General features: G+C 43.4%; 1 protein-coding gene and 1 long non-coding RNA gene across 4 annotated transcripts in view; both read right to left on the bottom strand.

Annotated features, from left to right (window-relative positions):
* The window catches only part of MXI1 (MAX interactor 1, dimerization protein), a 75647-nt gene extending 55806 nt beyond the window's left edge, over positions 1–19841 (bottom strand). Inside the window, exons 1-2 of one of the 3 annotated variants that reach the window (XM_081005945.1) lie at positions 19419–19841; positions 3546–3678 (exon numbers count right to left, since the gene is read on the bottom strand). In XM_081005945.1, coding sequence (XP_080862071.1) covers positions 3546–3678; positions 19419–19662 — 377 coding nt within the window. In that variant the 5' untranslated portion in view covers positions 19663–19841. Of the gene's footprint in view, positions 1–3545; positions 3679–4111; positions 4863–19418 lie in introns of those variants that run through there. The other 2 variants (XM_081005944.1, XM_081005946.1) reach the window with 2 other exon arrangements.
* Positions 13477–17185, bottom strand: LOC308477432. The gene is made up of 2 exons (XR_013986560.1): positions 17053–17185; positions 13477–16055 (listed from the first exon to the last, which is right to left on the bottom strand). It is a non-coding gene; the product is annotated as an uncharacterized lncRNA (long non-coding RNA).
* Positions 19842–23416: the final 3575 nt, after the last annotated feature.

The raw sequence follows: 23416 nt of genomic DNA, 5'->3' as shown, positions 1-23416 counted from the left end.
AGGTGCAGAGATAAAGCTGAACCAGATGCTCCATGGTTTGTTTCCCTGCCGCTGGAAGGGAGACGCAAAGCAGGAGTGCTCAGGTTGCATGCAATTTGTGAGCAGTTGTGTTTCACAAAAACAGCCATCATAGCTTAGCATTACATGTGAGTGCAGTCATAGGCCAGTTAGCTGTACATGCAGCACCCAGAGAATATCAGTATTCCTTTTGTAAATGGAAACGAATTTTCTTATAACCATTGTTACTTAGGCTAAGCAGAGAACCCCGTGATCTACAGGAACTATAAGAACTATGATGTGACGTTTGACAGTTCAGGTATCTCCAATGGAGAACATTGCTAAATGATTATTCTGAGATCCTCAGGACACCGTCAGTTACCTGCTTTAGGCACTTTATTAAAAACGTCTCTCTCTCTCTCTCTCCCCCCCCCCCCCGCCTTTCCTGATTTTCTTTTCTTTTCTTTTTCTTCTTATATCTTTCTCCCCCTCTGATGTGTTTACATTTTTATCCTGCTTTTAGTATCTGTGTGTCATATTCTCATGTTATGTTTTAGGGCACAGCTCCATGCTTTAAAGCACCATGTTGAAAACTGCTTAGACTTTTTTAAAAAAAAGTATGAAAGCAGTCAAAAAAATTTCAGAACAAATAAACAAACAATGCTCGGGGGATATGCCAGAGCAAAAATAAATTACAAGTATGGGGCCACAAAATTATACCTCCATCTCATAGAAACCAGCAGATTTTTCACCAGCCTGCTTCATTCACCACCTTATTCATGCCCTGCTAATTACCACGTTAGCTTGGTAGAAGCACAGCATAGCATACGTCATATGAAGAATACAGCACACAATTCTGCATGGAACTACTAAGGGAAGAGTGCAGGCCAAACAAAACATGGTAGGGGCAGCCACACTGACTCGTGCAAATGGTGCAGTCATGTGAATCTAAAATGGTAGGTTCTATTTTTTTACAACAAAAGGTACACATTGACAAGCAGAACTAAATTTTTGTCCCCTGCTGTAACTCCCTGTATTCCATCAAATCATGATTCTCCCTACCCACAAATCCAGTGCAATTCTGGTATTAGAAGCAGGCTGGTGAAAAATAAATTTAGTTTTATGCCTGTCCAGCCCACAGGGTTTGTTTGTTTTTTATGAAGTTCCTGTGATAATGAATGCTTCAGTGCTGGGAATCCTGACACTCAGTATATATACTCAGTATATACCCCCTGTTGTCCTACTGCTGATGCAAACACAGAAAATCAACAGCTTCTTCACAGCAAATAATCTAAATGGTGTCAAATACTACATTTACCCTACTAAGTAAGGAAAGTTGTGAAGTAATCATTACTCCAGCTCTAGTAAAGTGAAATTCCTCTTCCTGGAACAAAAACACTCCCTGTACATTATTTTATATGCTTTGAGGCTTGTTGGAGATTCAGAAAACATAGGCGAAGGCCTCAACAGTTAGAAACAGTTCTTCTAAATTCAGCCCTCCTTACCTATTATTACACTTTTATATTAACCACACACAGGCTTGTATGTCGAAGTGCTCTTCAATTTAGAACTGTTTGAGTCCTTCCCACCCCACCAATAAAGTCAACACCAGGAAGTAACAGAAATGCCATCAAGAAAACAGAAAGCACACTGAAAACTCATCACCAATTATGCCCATGAACTCTGCTCAAGATTTTATTCCAGAACATTCTATGACCACAGAGCTCTGGAAGTGGGAGGGGGACAAACCAAGGAGTAACCTTCCTTGTATTCATGGGGCTGACTTTTGAATAAGTGTGCAAAAAGATGGGCTCTTAGATTTTCAGCCTTCTTTATCTCTGCCTCTTCTGTCTTTTTAGCAGTTCTCACACCTCACACCTTGCTTCCTTTTACTCATGGTTCCTTCCCTCCTTCCATCAGCAGCTTCCACGTACCCCTATTTGCTATGTTTTACATTCCCTGTCCTTGCACACCCACCCCATACCTGAAAAGGGACAGTGTATATTTCTGCATTGCAGGGGGTCCTGCTGCTGCCTCTCTACCAGGCCCAGGACAGGCCTGATAGCAAAAGGACTGCTGCTGCCCAGCAGAGACTACTGTTTACATTCTTTTAAACTGCTTTTCAATTGTGTCTTGTTTTTAATTTTTTTAACTGTTTTTATGTGTTTTGGGGTGGTTATTCAGCTGTTTTTGTTCATATTTTGATTTTGGATTTTTATATTGTAATTTTATCTTGTGAACCACCCTGAGACCTGCGGGTATAGGATGGGGTGTGTGTGTGTGTGTGTGTGTAAAACTAATGACCCTCAGGATCCCTTTCAAAGTCTGTCCACTTCCTGCCCTTTTAAATCTGGGGTCTTCCTTGGATTATTATTATTATTATTATTATTATCTGTTATTACAACCCAGGACAAAATTCCTGTGACTTTTGGGGGAACAAGCCGGCAAAATTATTTTTAGGCAAATCTGCATGCTTTTGGACACATCATGCAACTAAAATGGCATCTATGCAGAAATTGTGAATGTGGTATTCTGACATTATATATAGTTAATTCTGAGGGCATTGTTTAGCTTTAATAGCTTCATGTCTCTACAAAATGGATTCTAAATTAACTTCAATACACACAAACATTTTAAAGAAGTGAATGATTACGCACCACTTGGGTAACTTTGGACAAGTTGGTTTAAGTATATTCAACAGAGAGCAATAGAATGAAATTATTTCAGGAAAATGCAGCCATCAAAATACAAGTGAAACCTTCCAACTAAAGCAGTCCACGAGGCTTCAGAAATATTATCTTTATTGAAAAGAACTGTGCAGGTTTTTGTTTTTTTTGAAAGATTGCAAGAACTTGTTGACAACTCACTACTGCATAATGCATACCACATGAGGCATACAAAGCAGGTTTCTACATTACACTTAGCAATCCATTCACATAGTGGTAGGTAGTTTAGTATTATGTGGTCATACTACTACTACACAGAAGTAACACAAAGCAAAATACATCAAGGGGCACCTATAATTTCTTAGGGAAATGTTTCAGCAAATATGGCTAGATCTAGAACTGCAGGTACGTATGTACTCTCCAAAACAATATTTAGGCTACAATCCTAACAAACTTACCAAGGAATAAGCTCCACGGAACACAGTGGGACTCATTTCAGAGGTAACATGCATAGGATCAGGCTCAAAACCAAGGTTAGTTTCCCTAGAGCAAAATCATCCTTGCTTAGAAAAACCTTCAGTGAGAATGAAGGATGGAAAGTTACGTAAAAGGCAGCATGGCACAACCTGCAGAAGCTGAGGCATTACATAGCCAGCTCGCTCTGCTGGATTTAAAGAGCCAGCTACCACAACAGCATGTTGGGAAATTTTTCTATTAAAAGGCACAAGCCTACAGATTATCAAGGACTGAGAGGAAGTGAGATTGCAGAGAAAAGGAAACTGAATCCCCAGAAGTTGCAAGCAAAATACAGCCTATTGTGCCTGATGGGCTTACAAAGGATCACAAAAGCCTTTTTTTTTTTTTACTCCCTGCAATTGGTACCTGTTAGCAGTGCCCGTGCTGCTCCCTCCGCTGCTATGCTTTCTTGCCCGGCTCAGCCTCTGCGGTGGCTTTGGGTCCTGCAGTCCAAGGCTCGGCATGGAGGGGAAGGTCGAGGCATACCCATGCTCACACTCTGCAGAAATCACCAGCAAACGGGAAAGAGAAGGGTCAGTCAAGAGGGAACAAAACAGTAGGTTCCAAGGACACATGGACTTAGGCAGGAAGCTTCAGCGAGCCCAGAGAGAAGTCCTCAGGGAGTGGCTTCAAACCACCAAGAACTCTGGCGGGACACAGGGGCTACAGACAACAAGCCACCTGTCCGAGGGAGAGCCCAGAACATAGCAGGCAAATGCTTGGGATGGCATGCCAGCAGTGCCTAGACTCTGACATTTGGGGGGGGGGCATCTCTCCACCCTGTTTACCTACAGCATGTGAGCCTGCTCGCCCTCCCCCTTTTCCCCAAGCCCTCCCCAAACACCCCATTCATTAAAAAGGAGAGAGAGAACAATTCTCCCTTATGGGGGACGTGTCACTCCAATCCCCACCCCCTTCCTCAATCCAGTTACCTCTCTCTCTGCGCTCCAGGTATTCAGCTGCCTCCAGAAGGCGCTGGATGTTAATCATCTCCACCCGTTCCATAGCCCCTGGGCTGGATGAGGCCGCTTGCCAGCCCCTGGGCACTCTTAGATCTTCTCCTGGAGAGTTTAGAGGAAGGACTCCCCGCTCTCCCCTTTTACAGCAAGGGTGGCAACAACTCCGCTTCCTCTTACCGGGAGGGGACGGGCACAGGGCAGCAGGCGAGGCGGTACTAAGGGGCTGGGGGTCCCTTCTGATGCCTCCGGGAAGTTTGATCAGCGAGACCAAGAAATGGAGAGGCTCTAACAACTCCTGCCGTAGTTGCCCCTGGACCCTGCCCACATCCTACCTCGAGAGCCTGGCGCTCAGTCTGCTACCCCCCTTCTTCATCCCCTGGTCAAGGAGCACCGATCTTGCCCGCGACCCCCCCCCCCGTCCTGATCCTTGGCTCCCGGGTGCTCTTTCCCCCTTCTCCGCCGATCTTGCCCCGCGCCTCCCCCTCCCTACACGCCGAGTCCCACCATCGATCCCTCCTCCGACCTCTCCGTCAGCCTTGCCCCGCTAGTCCTGCATCCTTGCTCGCCGCCGCTGCCCGCTCCTTCCCTTGACCCTACACCTTCCCTCTCCACCTCGGGGCTGCCCCTGCATCCATGGTCCAAGCCCTGTTCCCTGGGATCTGGCGGCCGTTTTCTCTCCGCCTCCTGCAGCAGATCCTGTAGGTCCCTGCCTCTTTCACAGTTTGTTTACCTCTGGTTAGAAATCATGGGAGGCGGGGGGAGGGGACACTCACACACGCGCACAGACACACACACACACACACACACACACGAGAGAAGACTCTGCCGCGGGGCCGCTTGGGAAATGTAGTTTCCCTGCCTGCGCTCCCCCTTCAAGGGCGGGGAGCGTGCACAGGAGCAGCAATAGCAATGGCATTGTGGGAAGCCTCTTGCCTTCCGCGTTGCGCGCACCCTTTCGTGGCTGGACGAAAGCGGCTGCAGCAGCGAGGCGATCATTGCCGAGGCAGGCTGGCGTCATTCGCCCACCCTCCTTCCCGTTGCACCCCTGCGTTTCTTGGGGGGGGGGGCGGGAATGGGGGAAGCCCCTTCCTCGTTCATTTGAGATCTAGGCTCAGTAAGACCTTTTGAGTGATGCAAGCGAGTTTCTTGCCGCCAAGACGCTCGTTGAGGGAAATCGCTTGCATTTTAAAGTGTCACTCGCACTTTGTGCAAATTAAGCCACAAACTTGCACAGAACAGCTAAGGAGCCAGAGCCTATCTGGGTCTACTCGGAAGTAAGCGCCACTGATTTCAGTGGGACTTGCTCCCAAGTTAGTGTGCACGGAATTGTTGCACAAAGGTGTGTGTATGGGGAGGGGTGACATTACAAGACTGCATATGATCTGTATTGCTTTTATTTTTATTTTTATTTTTTAAAAAGCATTTTAATGCCTGCCGTCAAAACTACAAAATTCTGCTCTTGCAACTCTTCGAGCAGACGCCGGAAGTCAGTTTCGCTGAGATCAGTGGGACTTATTTCGAAGTAAACACATTTTTGATTGGACGAAAATCCTTCACCTCATGTTCCCTATGTGGCAGAGCTGTCCGGTAAAAACGCGGTAGTAGGAGGGTTAGTCTGGATGGGGACCCTGCTGTTAATCCACCCGAGGTGGTGTAAAAAGCACAAGGTCAAACGTATTCAGAATCAGCACTGCCAAATCTCAGCTTCTGGAGTCTTATCAGGACAGGAATATCTCAGAGTAGAACTGCCCACTCTGTTTGCATGAAAGGCTCCCACTTAGGAGGGCTGATTTGTCTCCATGCCAGTCTGATAGGTGGTTTGTTGCTGCTGGCCAGCGTCATCTGAAGCGTTATCAAGTATTTTAATTTTTGACTGGTGATCAAAGATCCCTGGTTATTTCATCGGTGGGAGCAGAGGAACGGTTGATGGAAAGCAAGCATGCACCCTTCTCACAAGTGGTCCTTTCCTTCACCCACCCCCTACCACTTTGCCAGACCCCTGTAATTATTTCAAGGAGATGCACTTTTCATATTCAGATTATTCCCAAATAATCAACTGAAAATTAAAAGAAGGCTGAAACCCTAAGCAGGCTTACTACTTGAAAGCTAATTCCATCAAAATCAATTGGACTAACAGCACAAGCCTAACCAATGGCTACTTATACATAAGCCCTATTGAATTCAATGGAATTTACTTCCAGGTAAACAGGATTAGAATTGCAGCCTTACTTAAGAGAAAATAGGTTTAGGACGAGAGTGTTAACGTGAAAAATACTGTCATTTCTCTTCAATATACAGTGGTACCTCGGGTTAAGTACTTAATTCGTTCCGGAGGTCCGTTCTTAACCTGAAACTGTTCTTAACCTGAAGCACCACTTTAGCTAATGGGGCCTCCTGCTGCTGCCATGCCACCGGAGCACAATTTCTGTTCTCATCCTGAATCAAAGTTCTTAACCCGAGGTACTATTTCTGGGTTAGCGGAGTCTGTAACCTCAAGCGTATGTAATCCGAGGTACCACTGTCATGTAAGGAGAAAGCTCACTCTCACCCTCAAGTTTTATTCTTCAGTGTGGCAGCATGTACACTTCGGAATTCCCTGCTCATTGATATTAGGCAAGAGCTTTTGCTGTACTGTTTGTTTGTTTGTTTGTTTGTTTGTTTGTTTGTTTAACAAGCTACCCATTTTAATATGTAACTTTAGTTTGCAATTCATATTTTTAAGTGCTGGTTTTATTTCTGTTTTTAATTTTTTCAGCTTAACCTTTTTTAACATTTGATTTTATTGGTAATTTAATGTAGATGTTTTAGGTAAGCTGCTTACAGGTTTGGATCATTAAGTATCTAAATCCTGTTATAGAAATAAATTTCAGAAGTCCACTTTTCTGCTTCCCATCCTTTTTATTGGTGCTGCCATTGTTGCCACTCTAGAAATGCAATAATAGGCCAGACTGAACTAACCTGTCCTGCAGGTTGATTAAAATTCGGCTAATCAAACATCAGCAAATAAAAACAAAGAAAAGAAAAACATTAGAAGTTATAAACTGAGCCACCTAGGCTAACAAAAAATGCAACATAAACTGTCACACAAAAGCAAGAGTAACATCATACTTTTATTAGGAATAATTAAAAGCCATAAAGAAATTAGCCAGCTTTTCAGGTGATCTAAACTCTTCAGCAAACTGGATGGTAAACACACACACACACACACACAGAGAGAGAGAGAGAGAGAGAGAGAGAGAGAGAGAAGGGGGCACACAGAACTGCTGAGCACATTTTGGAAAGACAATGTCTGCAATTTGTAATAGTCAGTGCTTTTTTTCTAAAAAAATGTTTAGGGGTACTCTCATTTTCCTACTCATATTGAAATACTGCCCCTCAGTGAGGCCAAACTTAGATTCACAAAATGTTTAGGGGTATGTATACCCCTGCGTCCCCCCAGAAAAAAAGCACTGGTAATAGTTGAAGACACAATGATGGGGAGGACATGCTGTGCAGAAGTACAGGACAATCCTATGCATGTTTCCTTATTGAGAAGTAAGACTTCCTGTGTTTGATGCGTCTTACTCCCAGGTGAGTGTGCATAGGATTGCAGACTTAAGTTAGACCAGGCTTCATGCAAAGGATCTCAGGTTGTCCCAAAAACTGTACGGACAGAGAAGCACAGCTGTTGTCTCTGCAAAAATATAAACGCTAGCAGTTCTTCAGGCATGCCTCTAGCTCTAATTGCAAGACAGAAGGAAGAAGCAAAGGAATATAGTATGCAGTAATCCTTGCGTTAGCAAAGCTGGAGATTTTATTTTATTTTTTAAGTAGGGAAATGTGTTTTGAATGTTCTTTAAAAGTATAGTGGGTACACAGTAAAGGAAGAATCACAAGTGGATCGTGCAATTCTAGGATCCTGGGCAAGTGAATTAGTTATTTATTTAGTATTTCATAAAAAGCTCCTAACATACCTGCAGGAATGTGGCTTGGGCAAACTCAAAACAAGCCAGGACTGTGCCCTGCATGGAGCAGGAGCTTGGACAAGATCCCCTACAAGGGTGGGAAGCCTTGGGCCCAGGAGCTATATAAGGCTCTCCAAACCTACACTCCAGTCCTGCGCTTTTGCCTGGCCGGAATGTGTCCATCTTGTGTGCCTAGATAAAAGACTAATACCTTTGAAGCACATTCAGAGCACATTCTTTCCCTCAAAGAATTCTGGGCACTGGAGTTTGAGGGTTGCTGGGAATTCTAACTCTGCAAGGGGTAAACAGTGCCCAGAATTTTTTGAAGATAAGAATGTGCTTTGAATGTGCTTTAAAGGTGCACAGTGTATACACAGTGTATTGTGTGTAGACACGTGGATGGGTGACTCCCTGGAAACCACACGTAAGCTGCCTTGGGGTTCATGACAGAAGAAAGGCGGGGTATAAATGTCATAAATCTTCATTGCAGGAAAGTACCCAGCTGAACAAAGGTAAGAGTCCATTGCTCTGTTGCTTTTGCTGGCCCTGCCCAGCACTGGCATGCAACTCCTGGAGCGCTGTCCATGAAGGCATGTAGCCCTTGAGCTGAGAAATATTTATTTATTCAATGCATTTATATGCCACCTTCTATTCAAAACATTCGAGGCAACCCACAACAATATAAAATGCAAAGCCATTCAGATCATTACAATTCAAAAATAAATATGACCACCACCCAAAGAACCAAACTAAAATACAGCAAGCTCATACTAACGAGCCTCAAAGGCCTAGGAGAACAAGTGAGTTTTCAACAAGAGCCGAAAGCACATCACTGTTGGTGCATGCCTTACTGCCCGCTCCAGACAAACAAGGTCCTTTCCCCTTCTAAAAGTCTATAATTTCAGCAAGTGTTGGGGGCATCAAGGGAGGAGACAACTATGGCTAAAAATGTAAAGCACCCCCCCCCCCAAATAATCCTGGGAACTGTAGTTTAAGGGTACTGGGAGTTGTAGCACTTCAGGGAGGGAACTACAGTTCCCAAGATTCTTGTCAGGGGATACTTTAAATGTTTGGTGTGTACACAGCCTATATCTTTGATTAGGATTTTCAAATGTTGGTCTGCATTCCTTAGCCCAGAAAATATGAAGGCCCGTGAAGAGTTATAGTGATGAAGCTAAGAGGGTTTGGTCATGAGCAGTGCTTAGAAGGGAGACCATGTGGGAATCCCCACCGCTGTCGCCTTGTGCAGATAGCATTTTATTTGTATGCAGGGGCCAAATGTAATTGTGCCATCTGGCCCTGCCCCTTGGCATGCACTAATGAGCACATAGACTGGCATGAACCTGTGCCGTATTTCCCGTGCACAGATCATGTTGCAGGAGCCAAAGTGCCTTGGGTTCTATGCACCCCAACACACAGAAGTTGATCTCACCAATGAGGCACGGCAAACTATCACAATACCTATCACAATGCATAGAAAAAATGTTATCAAGGGTGGGGTGGTTGTCTGATCACTTTGGCAGAAGAGCGGGTTACAAATTAGATGGCATTTAGTACCCTGTAAAACTGACTGTAGGTGAATGCCATCCAGTTTCATGACTGTCTTCTAGGACTGGTCTTAACTGCAGAAAGTCACTCTCCTACTAAATGAGCAAAACATTCTTCTGTCAAAGTGCCCACTATTGTCTTTCCCTTCAGTTCTCATATCATAGGGATTGGATCGCCAACATCCTAGCTTTCCGTAAGAGGGCACACGGTTCAACATCTCATGACGCAGACCTGAGAGGTGCAGACTGGGTGAAAGTGTCCTTCCAAAACAAGGGTAACTATGTCTGGGACTGATGGGGCTGGAGTCCAACAACATCTGGAGGGCCCATCCCTCTTCTATAGGCAAATTACACTGTGGTGTGGTTGCAAGATTCACAACAACAATCCAGTGAGTTGGAATTATCTGCCAAAATGTTTGTGCCATCAGTAAAAGGTTCAAAGCTACATCAGGGTGTCCCATGATGCTGACTAACCCATAAACCCCCCCAGGAACTGTATGTAAACAATTGCCTTTCAAGCTCAGCTCCTCATCTGGAAAGTGGGGCCATTTTAGGAGTTTTCTGAGATTGAAGGAAATAAGGACTGTAAAATTTGCTTAGCAAAAGTGCTATATTTCTCCTCACACCCAGAAAACACAGTTAGGCTGTGGAGGAGGGACGTTGTTTGGAGGTATTTTGGAATTTTACTTCTCACATCAACTTTTCGGTTGAGCTTTCTTCTGTAAACATCAACCACAGCAAATAATGCAGCCCTCCCCCCTTTTAAATGAACTTCTCATCATTTTCTTGGAAAGTCTTGTGACGGTTAGCTTGTTAAAAACCTCTCGTATCACAAGACACACACCACAGCAAAGTAACCATCGAATGGAAAGTCAGAGTACCCTCAAGAAGTACAGATCAGGTCACAGTCAGGGAGAAGAAGAGAGCACCTTTTATGGGTAATGATGTCCTTGTCAGTTCGTTCTTTGGATTTCACTGCATGCCAGTTGGCAGCTTTGACACCTCCCACTTGACCTTTTAAGAAAGGGGCTGTTTACATCTTATTAATGGCCACTTCAGCACCCATCTCTTAACAAGATCCTGAATCCAAGGAAGTACCTCCATAGCAAATTCCTGTTCATAAGCACAAACTCAAATTGCCAACACACCAAACTGAAGAAGCAGGCTCTGGTTTATCTTAAGATTATGAAAGAAAAGTGTTATGAAAACACTTTCCCAGACTTTATATATGGAAATAATCGCACTTGGTTTCAGAGACACTATCTGTGTATCCTGTGTTTATCATACTTAGAACAGACCCACGGAAATAAACAATTCTCTTAAGTATTACTTAGTTGGATGTCAGTCACTCTTTCTGAAGCAATGCTTGTCACTAACATGTGCATTGATAAATATGTCTAAATATTTAATACTTTGTGTAATTAGGGCACCCTGTGTGTAATCTTTTACCCTTGATACCAGAGGATATAACAAAATTCCACTACCATAAATATATGTGTAAACACTCCACCACTATTTTACCGCCTACCTTTGTTGCTTTGGGTCTATGATACATATGCTTCTACGTCCAAGATAAGCCTCTATAGCAGCAGGAGGCCTCAAAGTCCACATAAATGCATAATACTGTTCAGATACCCATTTAACCTGAGAATAATATTGCAGCGGCGTTCCATAGGGATGCTTCAGCCACACACATATTGCTCAGTGTTATCAGGGGGACTAGAGGAAAAAGGACGAGAAGCCACTACAATTGCTAACCTGCCTTATTCTTAGACAAGCAGAAAAACGATGAAAGCATAATTTTAAAACCTTCCAGTGTACTTGCGACTAGTGATTCCCAAGGGCAGAAAGTAGCATGGATGAGATTCACATGATTTCCTGGCGGCACGTTGGAAAGCAAAGTGATTTGGAGAAGAGTGCATAGCACCTCTGCAGGTATCAAGTTCAGTCTATGTTGGTCAACTGTGAAAGCTAAGCATGACATCTGGATTCTGGTAACAAAACAATTTTGCCCCTCGCTGCCCTGCCTGCCCTTCTGCTGCAGCAGACACATTCCTGTTGTCTTTCCTTTAAACCCTTCATTTATCTGCCTTCTTAATCAGGTTTGCCAACTCCTGATGCTCAGAAAAGCAAGTCAACTCTCATCCTCATCCAAATTGCAAGAGAGGCTTATATATTATGTGATCTAAAATAATACATTTTAGATTGCTTTTTATTTGCCATCTGGTTTCTGAGCCTTTAGGCTACACTGAGGTCAGACATTTTATTTTTTTTATTTTTACTGCAGATACATGGTGAAGAAGAAAAAAGGAAAAGGGAATAATGGATGAGATGAAGTTGAAGCACTTTCATACATACAAGGAAAAACAATAAAGAGAATGAACTCAAGCTACAGTGAACTTGAACTATGCCACCTCATTCTAATAGCAGCACTTGCAACTTACCGCCAACTATAAATTAATACTTCGACTGATGCATACAGAATAAGTGAGATGCTTCTGATAAAAGAACATAAACAATGCTTTTCTTTATATATTCTCTGAACAGCACGAAAACGGCTTACAGATCAAAAGCGTTTTGTTAAATGTATGCTGAATGCCACAGACACTCAACCTTGTTTCCTATGTGTGTCCTTATTTTATCATTCTACCTCTGTCATATCAAAATGAGTCTTTAAATAGTTAATTTGGGGAACACACAATGTATTTTCACAAACATGAAAAATAGCCATGGGGCAATGGCAGTGGTTGAGTGCTCTTCATAGAAGGGTCTTAGGAATTCCTTCCTCAGGGCCACTTCATCTGTTATGGCTTCAAAGGGGTGTTGGTGCTAAAATCTTATTGATAAGGCAGACCTCCACATGGAGTGCATACAGACATCCAACTGACCACAGTGTAAATTTGCTAATTTCTTAAATGTATGCTTAGGTACACCAATATAGAGGACCATGGCTGGTTGGCTTTGTAGTATTCTGCTACTCTACCCCATTACTGACTTGTTCTGCTACTATACATACATAAAGACTATTTCTCCATGCATTGCCCTAGTGTTGTTTTCTCACCATTTCCTGATTCTTTCTTTAGGGGAAAATATGGTTAATTCTGTCCTCGTAGTCTTAAAAAGTTTATTCATACTGATCATAGTGTTGTTTTGACCAAGTCCGCAGAACATTGTCTCCTCTCTCTCTTTCTCCACCCCCTCCCTCTCTCTCTGTCTCAGAACTTGTTCCCTTTCTCTTCTTAGGGGGAAAACCCCAGGATTTAAAAAGAAGATTCTGTTGCATTTAAACCTGTGCAGCAGTGGGGCTGTCAGGGCAGAAGTCCTGGGTGCCAAACAGCAAAAAATATACAGGGGGCCCTATAAGGCTCTTAATCTCAGGATTATTTAAAAAACAAAACAAACAAAAAAAACCTAGCTGCACCATTGCTATGAAGTCTTCTGCTGCATTGCTACTAAGCTTGTGATGTGTTGTTTTAGATTATCCATGCCTTATGTTGTATGCATGTTGTCAGTTTTTTAAATCCACTGTTGTGATGTGTGCATATGCATGCATTTCCAGAAGCAAATGTGACCTTTGTAGGAACTTTCTTCTGCTATATTAGCACCAAGTTAATGCTGGCACAGTTTTTCATGGTTGGTACCTTATCCCACATAGTCTACATGCTTATGATGACCAATGCCTGAAGAATATAGATCAGCCTCCCACAACCTGATGCGTGACTGTGATGTTAAGGCTGATGGGAGCCGAAGTCCAAAATAATCCAGAGGGCATCAGGTTGAGGAAGTCTGATGTATATGTTATGGCCTATCACAATCTGAATGAAAACAAAATGGAAATGAACAATCATAAAATAGTATTATGTTTATTATTACTTTGCAATTAAGATTGATCATGGGCACACACACTTCACCCAGCCCTCGTTATTAAAAACCTCATCAAACACACCAAAAGTTCTGTTAGAAATATCTTTTTAAGCAAATACTTCAGAAAACTGCAGATTTAAATCTTTCAAAATACATAAAAGCACTTAGAACAGAAATCAAAACAGAGCATAACATAATGTTGAAAAAGCAGGAAAGGCAAGGTACTTCTTGAGGAACCACTCTAGCTACCAGAGCTTGTAGCTCAAAGCAAAAACCTTTTCTGCTCACTGTCATCAGCTATGGATTATGACTACTGATGAAAAATTTGCCAAGTGGTAAATTTAAGGAAATGTCTTGCACAAGAATAAGGTCCACAACCTCTGCTACAAATCTGTAAAGATGGTTGGGGTGGGGAATCACACCACATTTTTTAAAAAAAACCCAGATCCTTCCCCCCAAAAACCTTGCAATTAGATGCTAGTTGCATTTGTACTGGACCATGGTGCTGGTAACATCTGAAAAATACTTAACTTCACCCATGATTGAACCTAATTGTATCTATGCCAGGACCATCACACAGTCTACAAGAATCACCATGCTGAAGCCAAGCCATGTGGATGGCAGCTTTCAGACAGTATAGCTCCCACATGGACTGCCACTAGATTACAATGTGTGAAGTGGATTTTAATCTTGGGATTAATCTTTGGGAAATGGTGAGTTATTGTTGAATGGTAGAATTGCTAAGAATCACTGTGGAGTTATTATTTTGCTTTATCTGTAGTCTTTTGTGTGAATTGTCTTACTTCTATGCTTTATGTACACATGCTCAGAAGGTTCCATGGCTCATTTGTCCTACACAATTATAGCACTGGTCTTAAGGATGCACGAGAAAGAAACTTTGGTGTCACTTGTCGGCCAAAAGGCTATACGGCTGGCATTTAGCAGTTGCAGAAAATGCTCCACATCAAGGATTCCAGCTTGGGGGGCCCTCCAAACATTTTTCATTATGTCGGAGGGGTGTCAATACCATTTATTTTAAGCAAAATACTCCTGCCGCAGAAATCATTATGTAAAGCACATTTCTAGACATTGGAGGATTAAAAAGAGAAGCAGGAGCCATGGTGATCTGATGTGGTCCACCTTTTAATCAACCCTGGAAGCCACAAAGCTCAGAGACTAGCACTGGTGTACCACTGGCACCACAGTAGCGCTTCTGACGATGCCACATTTTTAGAAAGATCACTGAGTCTTGTGACACCTTGAAGGCTGACAGATTTATTACAGGAATAGCTGTAATGGGCTACAGACTATGTGGGCCACAGAATAAAAACATTTATTAGTCTTTTAAGATGCCACAAGACTCTTTGTTGTTTTATAACAGGCTAACGTGGCTTCCCTTCTGGAAATCATTAAGGTCATGTAAAAATCATCTTGAGACAATCTCCCAAGAGGGTGAAAAGACCTTACTGATATGCTGATGGGCTGGCTAGCAAAGCATGTGGGGTATAATTATTGTTGTATTGCTAACCTAAAAAAACAACCCATTTCAGGTTTCAGCAATTATCTCATAATGAACATATGGATATATCCTTAAATGTTTGCAGCCAGTAATGCCAATGCCTCTTTCAATCATGCATTTTTAAAATACAGATATTCTTCTCTCTCCATTATGGGTGCTTTGTATTGTTTCCATTTTGATCTACAGTGCAAACACACATGTTGAAGTTACAGTGATCTTGTGCTGCAACTGGGGATTCCTTTCTTTAAAATTTTTTAGGCCTGAGATGTTTGTTTAAAACACATGCCCAAGTATTATGCTTCTTGCAAAATGAATTAAACTAGTATTATGATTACCATTATTGTGAATTATGCCAGTGCTGGGCTTTATAAAATTAATGCAAATATTGCCCTCAAGCAGTAGCCTGTGTGCGCAGACAATGACATATGGTGTATGAGAATCAGAAGATGAAATGGAACTGAGCTCTCCTGTTCCAATGTGAGTTATAAACAGGCACTAGAAAAGTGAAAATGATAAATATTTTATATAAGGGAGGGGGAAGACAGTGCACAAGCCAAGTGCAACCTGCCATAAAAAATTGAAATGATATTGATGTTAAGTCAGAGTTACTTTTTCTTTCTTCGCTGCCTTTAATTATGCATTTATTTTGCAAAGTAATTGCACACGTTGTTTTAGTGGACCGGAACGGTCGTCTCTCTACATATCACAAAGAAGCCATGCTTTGCAAGGTGATTTAATTTACATTGTATATATATATCCTAAAAGAAACTGCGGCTTTCCCGAAAGTCCTATTTACTGGTCCGTATGGGGACGGGGAGCGGGGATGGCACTACCAAGCTAGTAAACAAGAGGTGAGCGCGAATCTGCGCGTGCCCTCCGCACGAAGGTTTACGGTAGAGCACTGGCTTCACAAAGCCTTTGATGTGCCAAAAATCCAAAAGCAAAGCGAAGTGCGACAGAAGACTGGAAACATCCTGGAAAAAAACTTCCAATCTTTTATCGAGGCCTATGAGTCTCTGGTACCTTGACGGGCATAAATCCAGCTGGTGGAAAAATAAATAGAGAAGAAAGCCTTTCAAACAGAAATAACTTTTACTGCCTGGCAAAGCACCCGCCCCATCTGTGCCCCAAGGAAGGAGGACGCGGAGCAGTTTCTGGGCGGCCTGAGCGTGCTCTCCTTCGGGAGAAGCAGGGCGCCCCGCAGATAAAGGATTTCATCACTTGCTTTGCAATCCTGCAGGAATTTACGAGGGGCTCTGCCATTCCCTGCCTCGCCGCGCAGGCAGGGGAAAAAGGCTGCATCTCGCGGCACCCCTTCCTGCCCTTGCCGCTGCTGCGCTTCTTCGCCCTGGCGAGGAGGGCCCATGCCCCTTTAAGCGGAGACTATGACATCACCCGACCACAACTCCCAACAAGGACACCCTCTCGGCTGCAGGCGCCTCCCCTCGATCTCTAGGCTCAGCAACGCATGACGTCATAGGGATGAAGGGGCGCCCCCATTGGCGGAGAGGCCCGGGATAGCCGCGCCTTCCGAGTTAGAGCGGGGCCAATCAGAGGAGAGGAGTTTGTCTCCATGTGGAAACCATGTGGTTCTGAGCAGGAGGAGGAGCCGGGGCTGATTATACTGTAACCCAGCCAGGCGGATCAGAGTGCAGCCGAGGCAGCCCCGGCGTTTGCGTTGCAGCTTCGCTGTTGAAACTTCAAGGGGGGGGGGAGAGAGAGAGGCGGGGGCTGCGCGTGGACGCTGCCCAAGTCCTCACGCCTTGTTTGTGTGTGTTTTTTAAGAAGTTGTACAAAATGGCATTGGATAAGCACATTTTAAAAAGTTTTAGTGAAGCAGAGCTACATGCGCGGGGAGGGGGGGGCTGCAGCACTGTTGTTTGCAAATGCAGGCGGAAAAAAGAAGCCAGCATCTGCTCCTCAGCATTTTCCAACCGTGCACCAAGGTGTGAGAACTCCAGAGTAAACCGAGAAAGATGCTTGTTCCCCGAAGGGGTGGGGGACGCGCACGTGATTTCCCTGGAGGAGATTACAACTCACCAAACCGACAGCCCCACAGACTTTCAAATCGGGTCCAGGGGCACTGCAGTGTTATTCCACGGAGGCGTTATGAATACTTGTATTGCTTTCTGAAGCCAGTGCATTGCTGCTGCTGCTGCCGCCCCTCCATTTATCCAAATAGCTTGGAGAGCGTCCCAAAAAATACGGGATAATCGAAAAGTTCGCATTAATGAGAGTGCTGCTGTTTACATCAAGTTTCATATTTATCTAGGCCTTCCTGCAGGAGACACCTGGCGAATTCAAAATAAATAAGGCTGTAGGAGGAGGACATAATGGAGGCGAGGAGTGTTCCTACCGCATATGCCTTGCTGATTCAAAGAGAATATAAAAATAAACCATTAAACTGACAGCACCATTTAACAACACACAGATCTTCCGCTGTAAGCAAAATTACTGTTTTGAGTTCAACTACTGTCAGCACCGACAACCCATGTAAGATAACTGGCGGGGCTACTTCTACAGAACTAGCAAGACAATGCGTAGGTTGCTGCGTTGGTGTAATCCCTTGTTGTTTTCTCCCTTTCTTTGGCATTGGATGAGGTCTTTTTAGAAAGCTTGGAAGAGGTTTTTTTAAATTCTCTGGAGGGAAACTGATACTGTACTTTGGTGCAGGTTTGTTTTTGTAAGCTCAGAAAGAGAGGCGAGCCTGACCCAGTTATGTGCACCACCTTCACCTGCACTAATGAAAGGAGGTGAACAGGAGACACGGACTGGTCCCACACGGGCCAAGTTGCCGAGAAAGAGAACTGCGGGCGCCACCCCACCCTCGTGGGCTACCTGGCTACTTTGCTCTTTGCCTACGTGACTTCCCATTGGAAAGGGAGGGAATGAGCGGGGGTGGGGGTGGGATCCTGCTCCATTAATTGAGCTCATCTGCCTTGTGTGATCCAGCCGTGTCAAGCGAAGGTCCCTCCACCTGAGTCTTCAAAAGTCTGGTTGGGCGACTCAGAAGGAACAGGATTTACAAGGAAACGAGCTGCCTTCTAAAAATATTTCCATTGATGACAGCAAGGCCTTTGCCATTGCAAAGCTCGACGACCAGGAGGAGGAGGAGGGGAGGCTTTGTCGAGTCTTCGCCCTCCATCCTCCTCCCGGAAACAATACCCATATCCACTTATTCATTAAAAAGAGAGAGAGAGAGAGAGAGAGAGAGAGCGATCAACAAAGGCTAAGCGAGTTGCGCTGCAATGGAAATTTACACGGGGGGATTGCGCGGGGGCGACAGGGGGGGGGAGCGCTAGATCCGTCAGGCCCACTTTGTCCGTGGGGCCGAAACAACAAACGCACAACCCAGAGACTGCTTGCAAGATGCAAATAATAAACTTAAACCCAAGGGGAGCGAGTTATTTCAACACCCCCCCCTTCTTCCCCACTGCAGGGGCTGACGCGATGCATTGCTTTATTTATTCCCCCCCCCCCTGACCTTCCTGGTACAGTAGATCACACGCCAGCGAGGTTTCGTTAAAACGATCCCCGGCTTGTTATTGTTCTAGGAGCCCCGCGCGAAGACGTTGCAAACGAGCGTTTCCCGACGGATTGTTATTTTCGCTGACGGCGACGCTAGCGAGGGGGGAGGTGCTGGGGCAAATCCTTTTCCACCAGAGGGGGAAGGGGGAGAAAAATACACATCTCTCTCTATTTGGCTACCCCGCTTTTGTTCCCTTTCACTTATTATCCGGCTCGGTTTTCTGGACGGAGGAGGGAGGGGGAGGAGTGCAAGAGTTTAAAAATATAAACAAGCTCCCTCCTCCCTTTTCCTTTCTGCTTAAATCTTCGAAGTATTCCGTTTGTCTACTAGCCGAGCATAAAGTTTGTTTTGCATTGTCTCCCCTCCTCGCTCCACACCAGCCCCTAGTTGGGCCAGTTTTGTTCTCCCCCCCCCCCCTTTTGACACATTACCAGTCTTTTATGGGAACGGGAGATCTCAGAAAAACATGCCACAAAGATGCAAATATAACATGATGACATTGTTCTGGGTCACTTTACGGATAGCACGGGTTGTGGCTTTGCTTTGTTTCTGTTTCTAAAAAAAGAGAGAACTATACAAAAACAATGTTTTTCTAATTCGATCGGGTGTTTTTTTTTTAATAAAAAAAATTCGAAATCTCTTGGTGCATTAAAAAAGAAATACCGTATATATTTGCTGGGATGTGGTTGTAAGGGTGAAACTAACCGAGAGTTTAGCCTGATCTGGTAGCCCCGGCTCTCTCTCTGTCTTGTTGCATCTTCATGAAGATTTTCTTCATTTTCTGTTGTCATCGCACATGCCTGGCTCTCTTTATTTTTTTTTATTTTTTAAAGGAGCAGCAGAAGAAGGAACCAAACATAACCAAAACTCCACTTACTTTTGTTTTCCTTCTCGATTTGCTCCAGGTAACTGGCTGCTTCCAGCAAAATCTGCACGTTCTGTAGGAAAGTGTTGATCTTCTCCATGGAGTCCTCGCTGCTGGTGTTGAAAATGTCACTGAACGGGCACCTGGACATATTATCTGCCACTGGCAGTTGCTGCTGCCGCGGCTGCCCTACGCCAGGCTCCACAGCATCCTCTTCACATTTGAATTCCTTCCTCGGCCTGCCACGTTTCCCCATTGCTTCTGCAAATGGAAACTTTGAAATTTTTAAAGCCCTTTTGGCCGACTTTCCTCCTCTTGTTGCAGTTTGTGTGAGTGTGTGTGAGAGAGTGTGTGTGTATGTCTAGGAGAGATTGAATGAATCAAGGGACCTCTTGATTCAAAGACTCCGGGCAGGTCCTAGTGCTCGTCTTTTTCCTTGTCTATTAAAAATGGGAGTTCATTTCTTTCTTTCTTTCTTTCTTTCTTTCTTTCTTTCTTTCTTTCTTTCTTTCTTTTCCCTGTTTTACTCAAAGGATTGAGCAGAGGTTCAACCACATTGTTATGTTATTTTTAAAAAAAAACATAAAACCCCTATTGGAATAAATCACGTATTATCCCTGCACAGTGTTATATAGGCAAAAAAGGTTCCCTGACCCCAAGGAGCTTACAGTCTGATTCTCTGTCAAACACTGGGAGAGGGAAGTGCAGTACAAAGGTTGGGAGGGGAAAACTTGAGGAAATGAAGTTACATGATGTACATAAAGCTGCATTACGACTGGGAATAAAGGTTAAGCCAAAGGGTGTCTAGAAAAAGTGGAAATAATTATAACTTATTATTTTTCATCTTCTAATGAACAACACATACATTTTCCTTTTGTCATTTCAGGTGTAAGTCACATAATCGTTAAGAAACTTATACCTGGATAAGCTGGCATTATGGTGTATTGCTTTGTTTTTTTCAAAATTCTGAAAAAAACCGAAACAGTGTAAACAGTGGTTGACATAGCCCACAACTTAAGCAGAAGAGAAAAAAATGGAAAAGGCTTACAAAATGGCAGTAGATGGCTATAAAATAAGGGCAAACATCTCTTATTCCTAAATGTTGAAAGGCTTATTTGTGTTGTACATGGAACACTTTATCTCTAAAAAATTGAAACATAAATAGAAAATGCTTTTAAAAAACTGGGATGGGCATAGGAGGGTGTTGTACACTGAATTTTCCTATTGGTGTGAATGAAATGTAGCACAACATGACAATGGTATATCAATTTTTTAAAGTCCACAGGTATGCTGTTTAAAAAGGAATATTAAAATCTGGTACAGAAACACTGGCATCATAAGCAGAAAAACTAACACAATAATCCCCACATCTGAATTTTCTCTCTTTCTTACATTTCCCAACTGATAAGATCTTGTAGTTTGAAGACCAAGGAAATGTTATTTCCCCCACAAGAGATGGACTTGCTGTGGAAAAGACTCACACTTCCTCTGAACAATTGTGCAACAACTTAGTCTTGATTGTGAAATAAACAATAATCAGGAAGGACTGCCACAGAACTACCACATGAAAGACAGTAATTTAACACACATATGATGTGAGCATCATTTCTCATGCTACATTGTCAGGAGCTGCTGGACGCAGCTGCCCCATGTGGTTAATCACTGAACTGCAGGCAGCCGTTTCTTTAAGTACAGTACCTTCAGACCCTTGACTGACTGCCCATCCAAGCTGGCCATGGGATCTTCCTGGGCAGAAAGGACTACTATAACAAGCTTCCTGTTCCAGCGATGCCTCACCTGAAAAACAAGGTTTTCTTGAGGAGTGGCGTGTTCTTGTTTCCTGGGTCTGGTTCCTAGTTTGTCCTCTGGTCTTGATTTGCTTTATTGGCAAAATATTACTAAAACAAATTATCAAAATGCCCCATTTCACATCATGGAATCTTAGGAGTTTCTATTCATTTTTTGTGTGCTTTTTATGTGTATTTATGTTGCTGTCTTAACTGGTTTTTCGGCTGTGTTTTTGCTTTAATGTTTTCATTCTATATTTGTTTTTCAAGCTGTACACTGCTTAGAGATTTTTGAAATGCTAACCTAGACAGCATCTTAAAAAGCAGAGACATCACCTTGCCAACAAAGGTCTGTATAGTTAAAGCTATGGTTTTCCCAGTAGTGATGTATGGAAGTGAGAGCTGGACCATAAAGAAGGCTGATCGCCGAAGAATTGATGCTTTTGAATTATGGTGCTGGAGGAGACTCTTGAGAGTCCCATGGACTGCAAGAAGATTAAACCTATCCATTCTTAAGGAAATCAGCCCTGAGTGCTCACTGGAAGGACAGATCCTGAAGCTGAGGCTCCAAGACTTTGGCCACCTCATGAGAAGAGAAGACTCCCTGGAAAAGACCCTGATGTTGGGAAAGATGGAGGGTACAAGGAGAAGGGGACGACAGAGGACATGATGGTTGGATAGTGTTCGCGAAGCTACCAGCATGAGTTTGGCCAAACTGCGGGAGGGAGTGGAAGACAGAAGTGCCTGGCATGATTTAGTCCATGGGGTCACGAAGAGTCGGACACGACTAAATGACTAAACAACAACAACAAAGTGGTACACAGTATAAATGCTTTTAAACAAGCAAAGAAATACATTTTTAAAAGGTGACATTCATGTGATCATGCCTCCTTGATGGTGAATGGAAAGATAATAGGATCACAGAATTGTAGATTTAGAAGATACCCCAGGGGTCATCTGGTCCAACCCCCTACAATGCAGGAATCGCATCTGACAGATGAACAAGCTGTGTTTCAAAACCTTCAATGAAGGAGAGTCCACCACCTTCTGAAGTAATCTCTTCCACTGTCAAACAGCTCTGTTGTAAAGTTCTTCCTCTTGTGTCGTCATTATCTCCTTTCTTGTAATTTAAATCCATTGTTTTGGGTCCTACCTTCTGGAGCAGTGGAAAACAAGCTTATTCCATGTTCCATATGACAGCAATTTAGATATTTGAAAATGGCTATCATATCAGTCTTCTCTTCCCCAGGCTAAACATCCCTGACTTCCTCAACTGCTCCTCATAAGGCTTGGTTTTCAGACCCAATATGATCTTGTTGGCACCACTCTGCACATGTTCCAAATGTTAGTGTATGTAGAAACTTCTGGGTTTTGTGTCACTGGCATGTATTGTACAAAGGTAAGAGTCACATCCATTCTTCTGACCATTTTTGCAACTGACTTCACCCAACACTGACATGTGGCCCCTGGAAAGTCCCCCATGTAGAAATGTGGTTTTTGGGCTAAAATGGCTTCCTGATCCCTAGTTTAAGGGATACTTCTGACACCAATGTTCCCTTTCTGCCAGAGGTGCTAAAACAAATATCAGAATTACCTATTGAGGGATTCTGATGCCTGATTAAAATTGGACCATGGTTACAATTACCTATTACCACCATTACCTGATTCTTCACCTCATGTACCTTTTAATGTGGACTATTTCCTCACTCAGCAGTGAGTGTACTATATCTTCTACAATGAGTATCACAGTGTTGATGTTAGATATATATTTCTAGAAGTATACATCGAAAGCTCACGGTTTTCGTTATCTCTTTTTAAACATGTGTGCCCAATGCAATGGTTATATTAAAATGCATATTACAGAGATGACCATCTTTTAATTGCTAGAGAATAGATGGCTGCCATTCAGATGCGTAACATGAGCCAGAGGTTTGGTACTATTTTTGATGTAACCATTTGTGATTTTATCTGTGTAGAAAAAGGGTTAACATGAATAAACAGACATTGATTTTTCTGCTTCCTATAACAAAATATTGTGTAGCCCCCAAATCTATTACATATTTTGGAAATTGACATGTTTCTCTGTCCATCTGTTCTCTGTGTTTTGGACTCCTCTTGCCATCCAATTTGGCACAAGGGTTCCCTTGGTGGAGGAACTGCTTGTCTGAATATTGGATGCCATTTTGAATCAAGTCGGCAAACTGAAACGTTCCATACTGCGCT

This window comes from Podarcis pityusensis (genome assembly GCF_964106645.2).
Source record: "Podarcis pityusensis genome assembly, chromosome: 5".
NCBI classification, from domain to species: Eukaryota; Metazoa; Chordata; class Lepidosauria; order Squamata; family Lacertidae; genus Podarcis; species Podarcis pityusensis.
The sequence above is the reverse complement of the archived record's forward strand: the minus strand, read 5'-3'. Positions and strand labels throughout refer to the sequence as shown.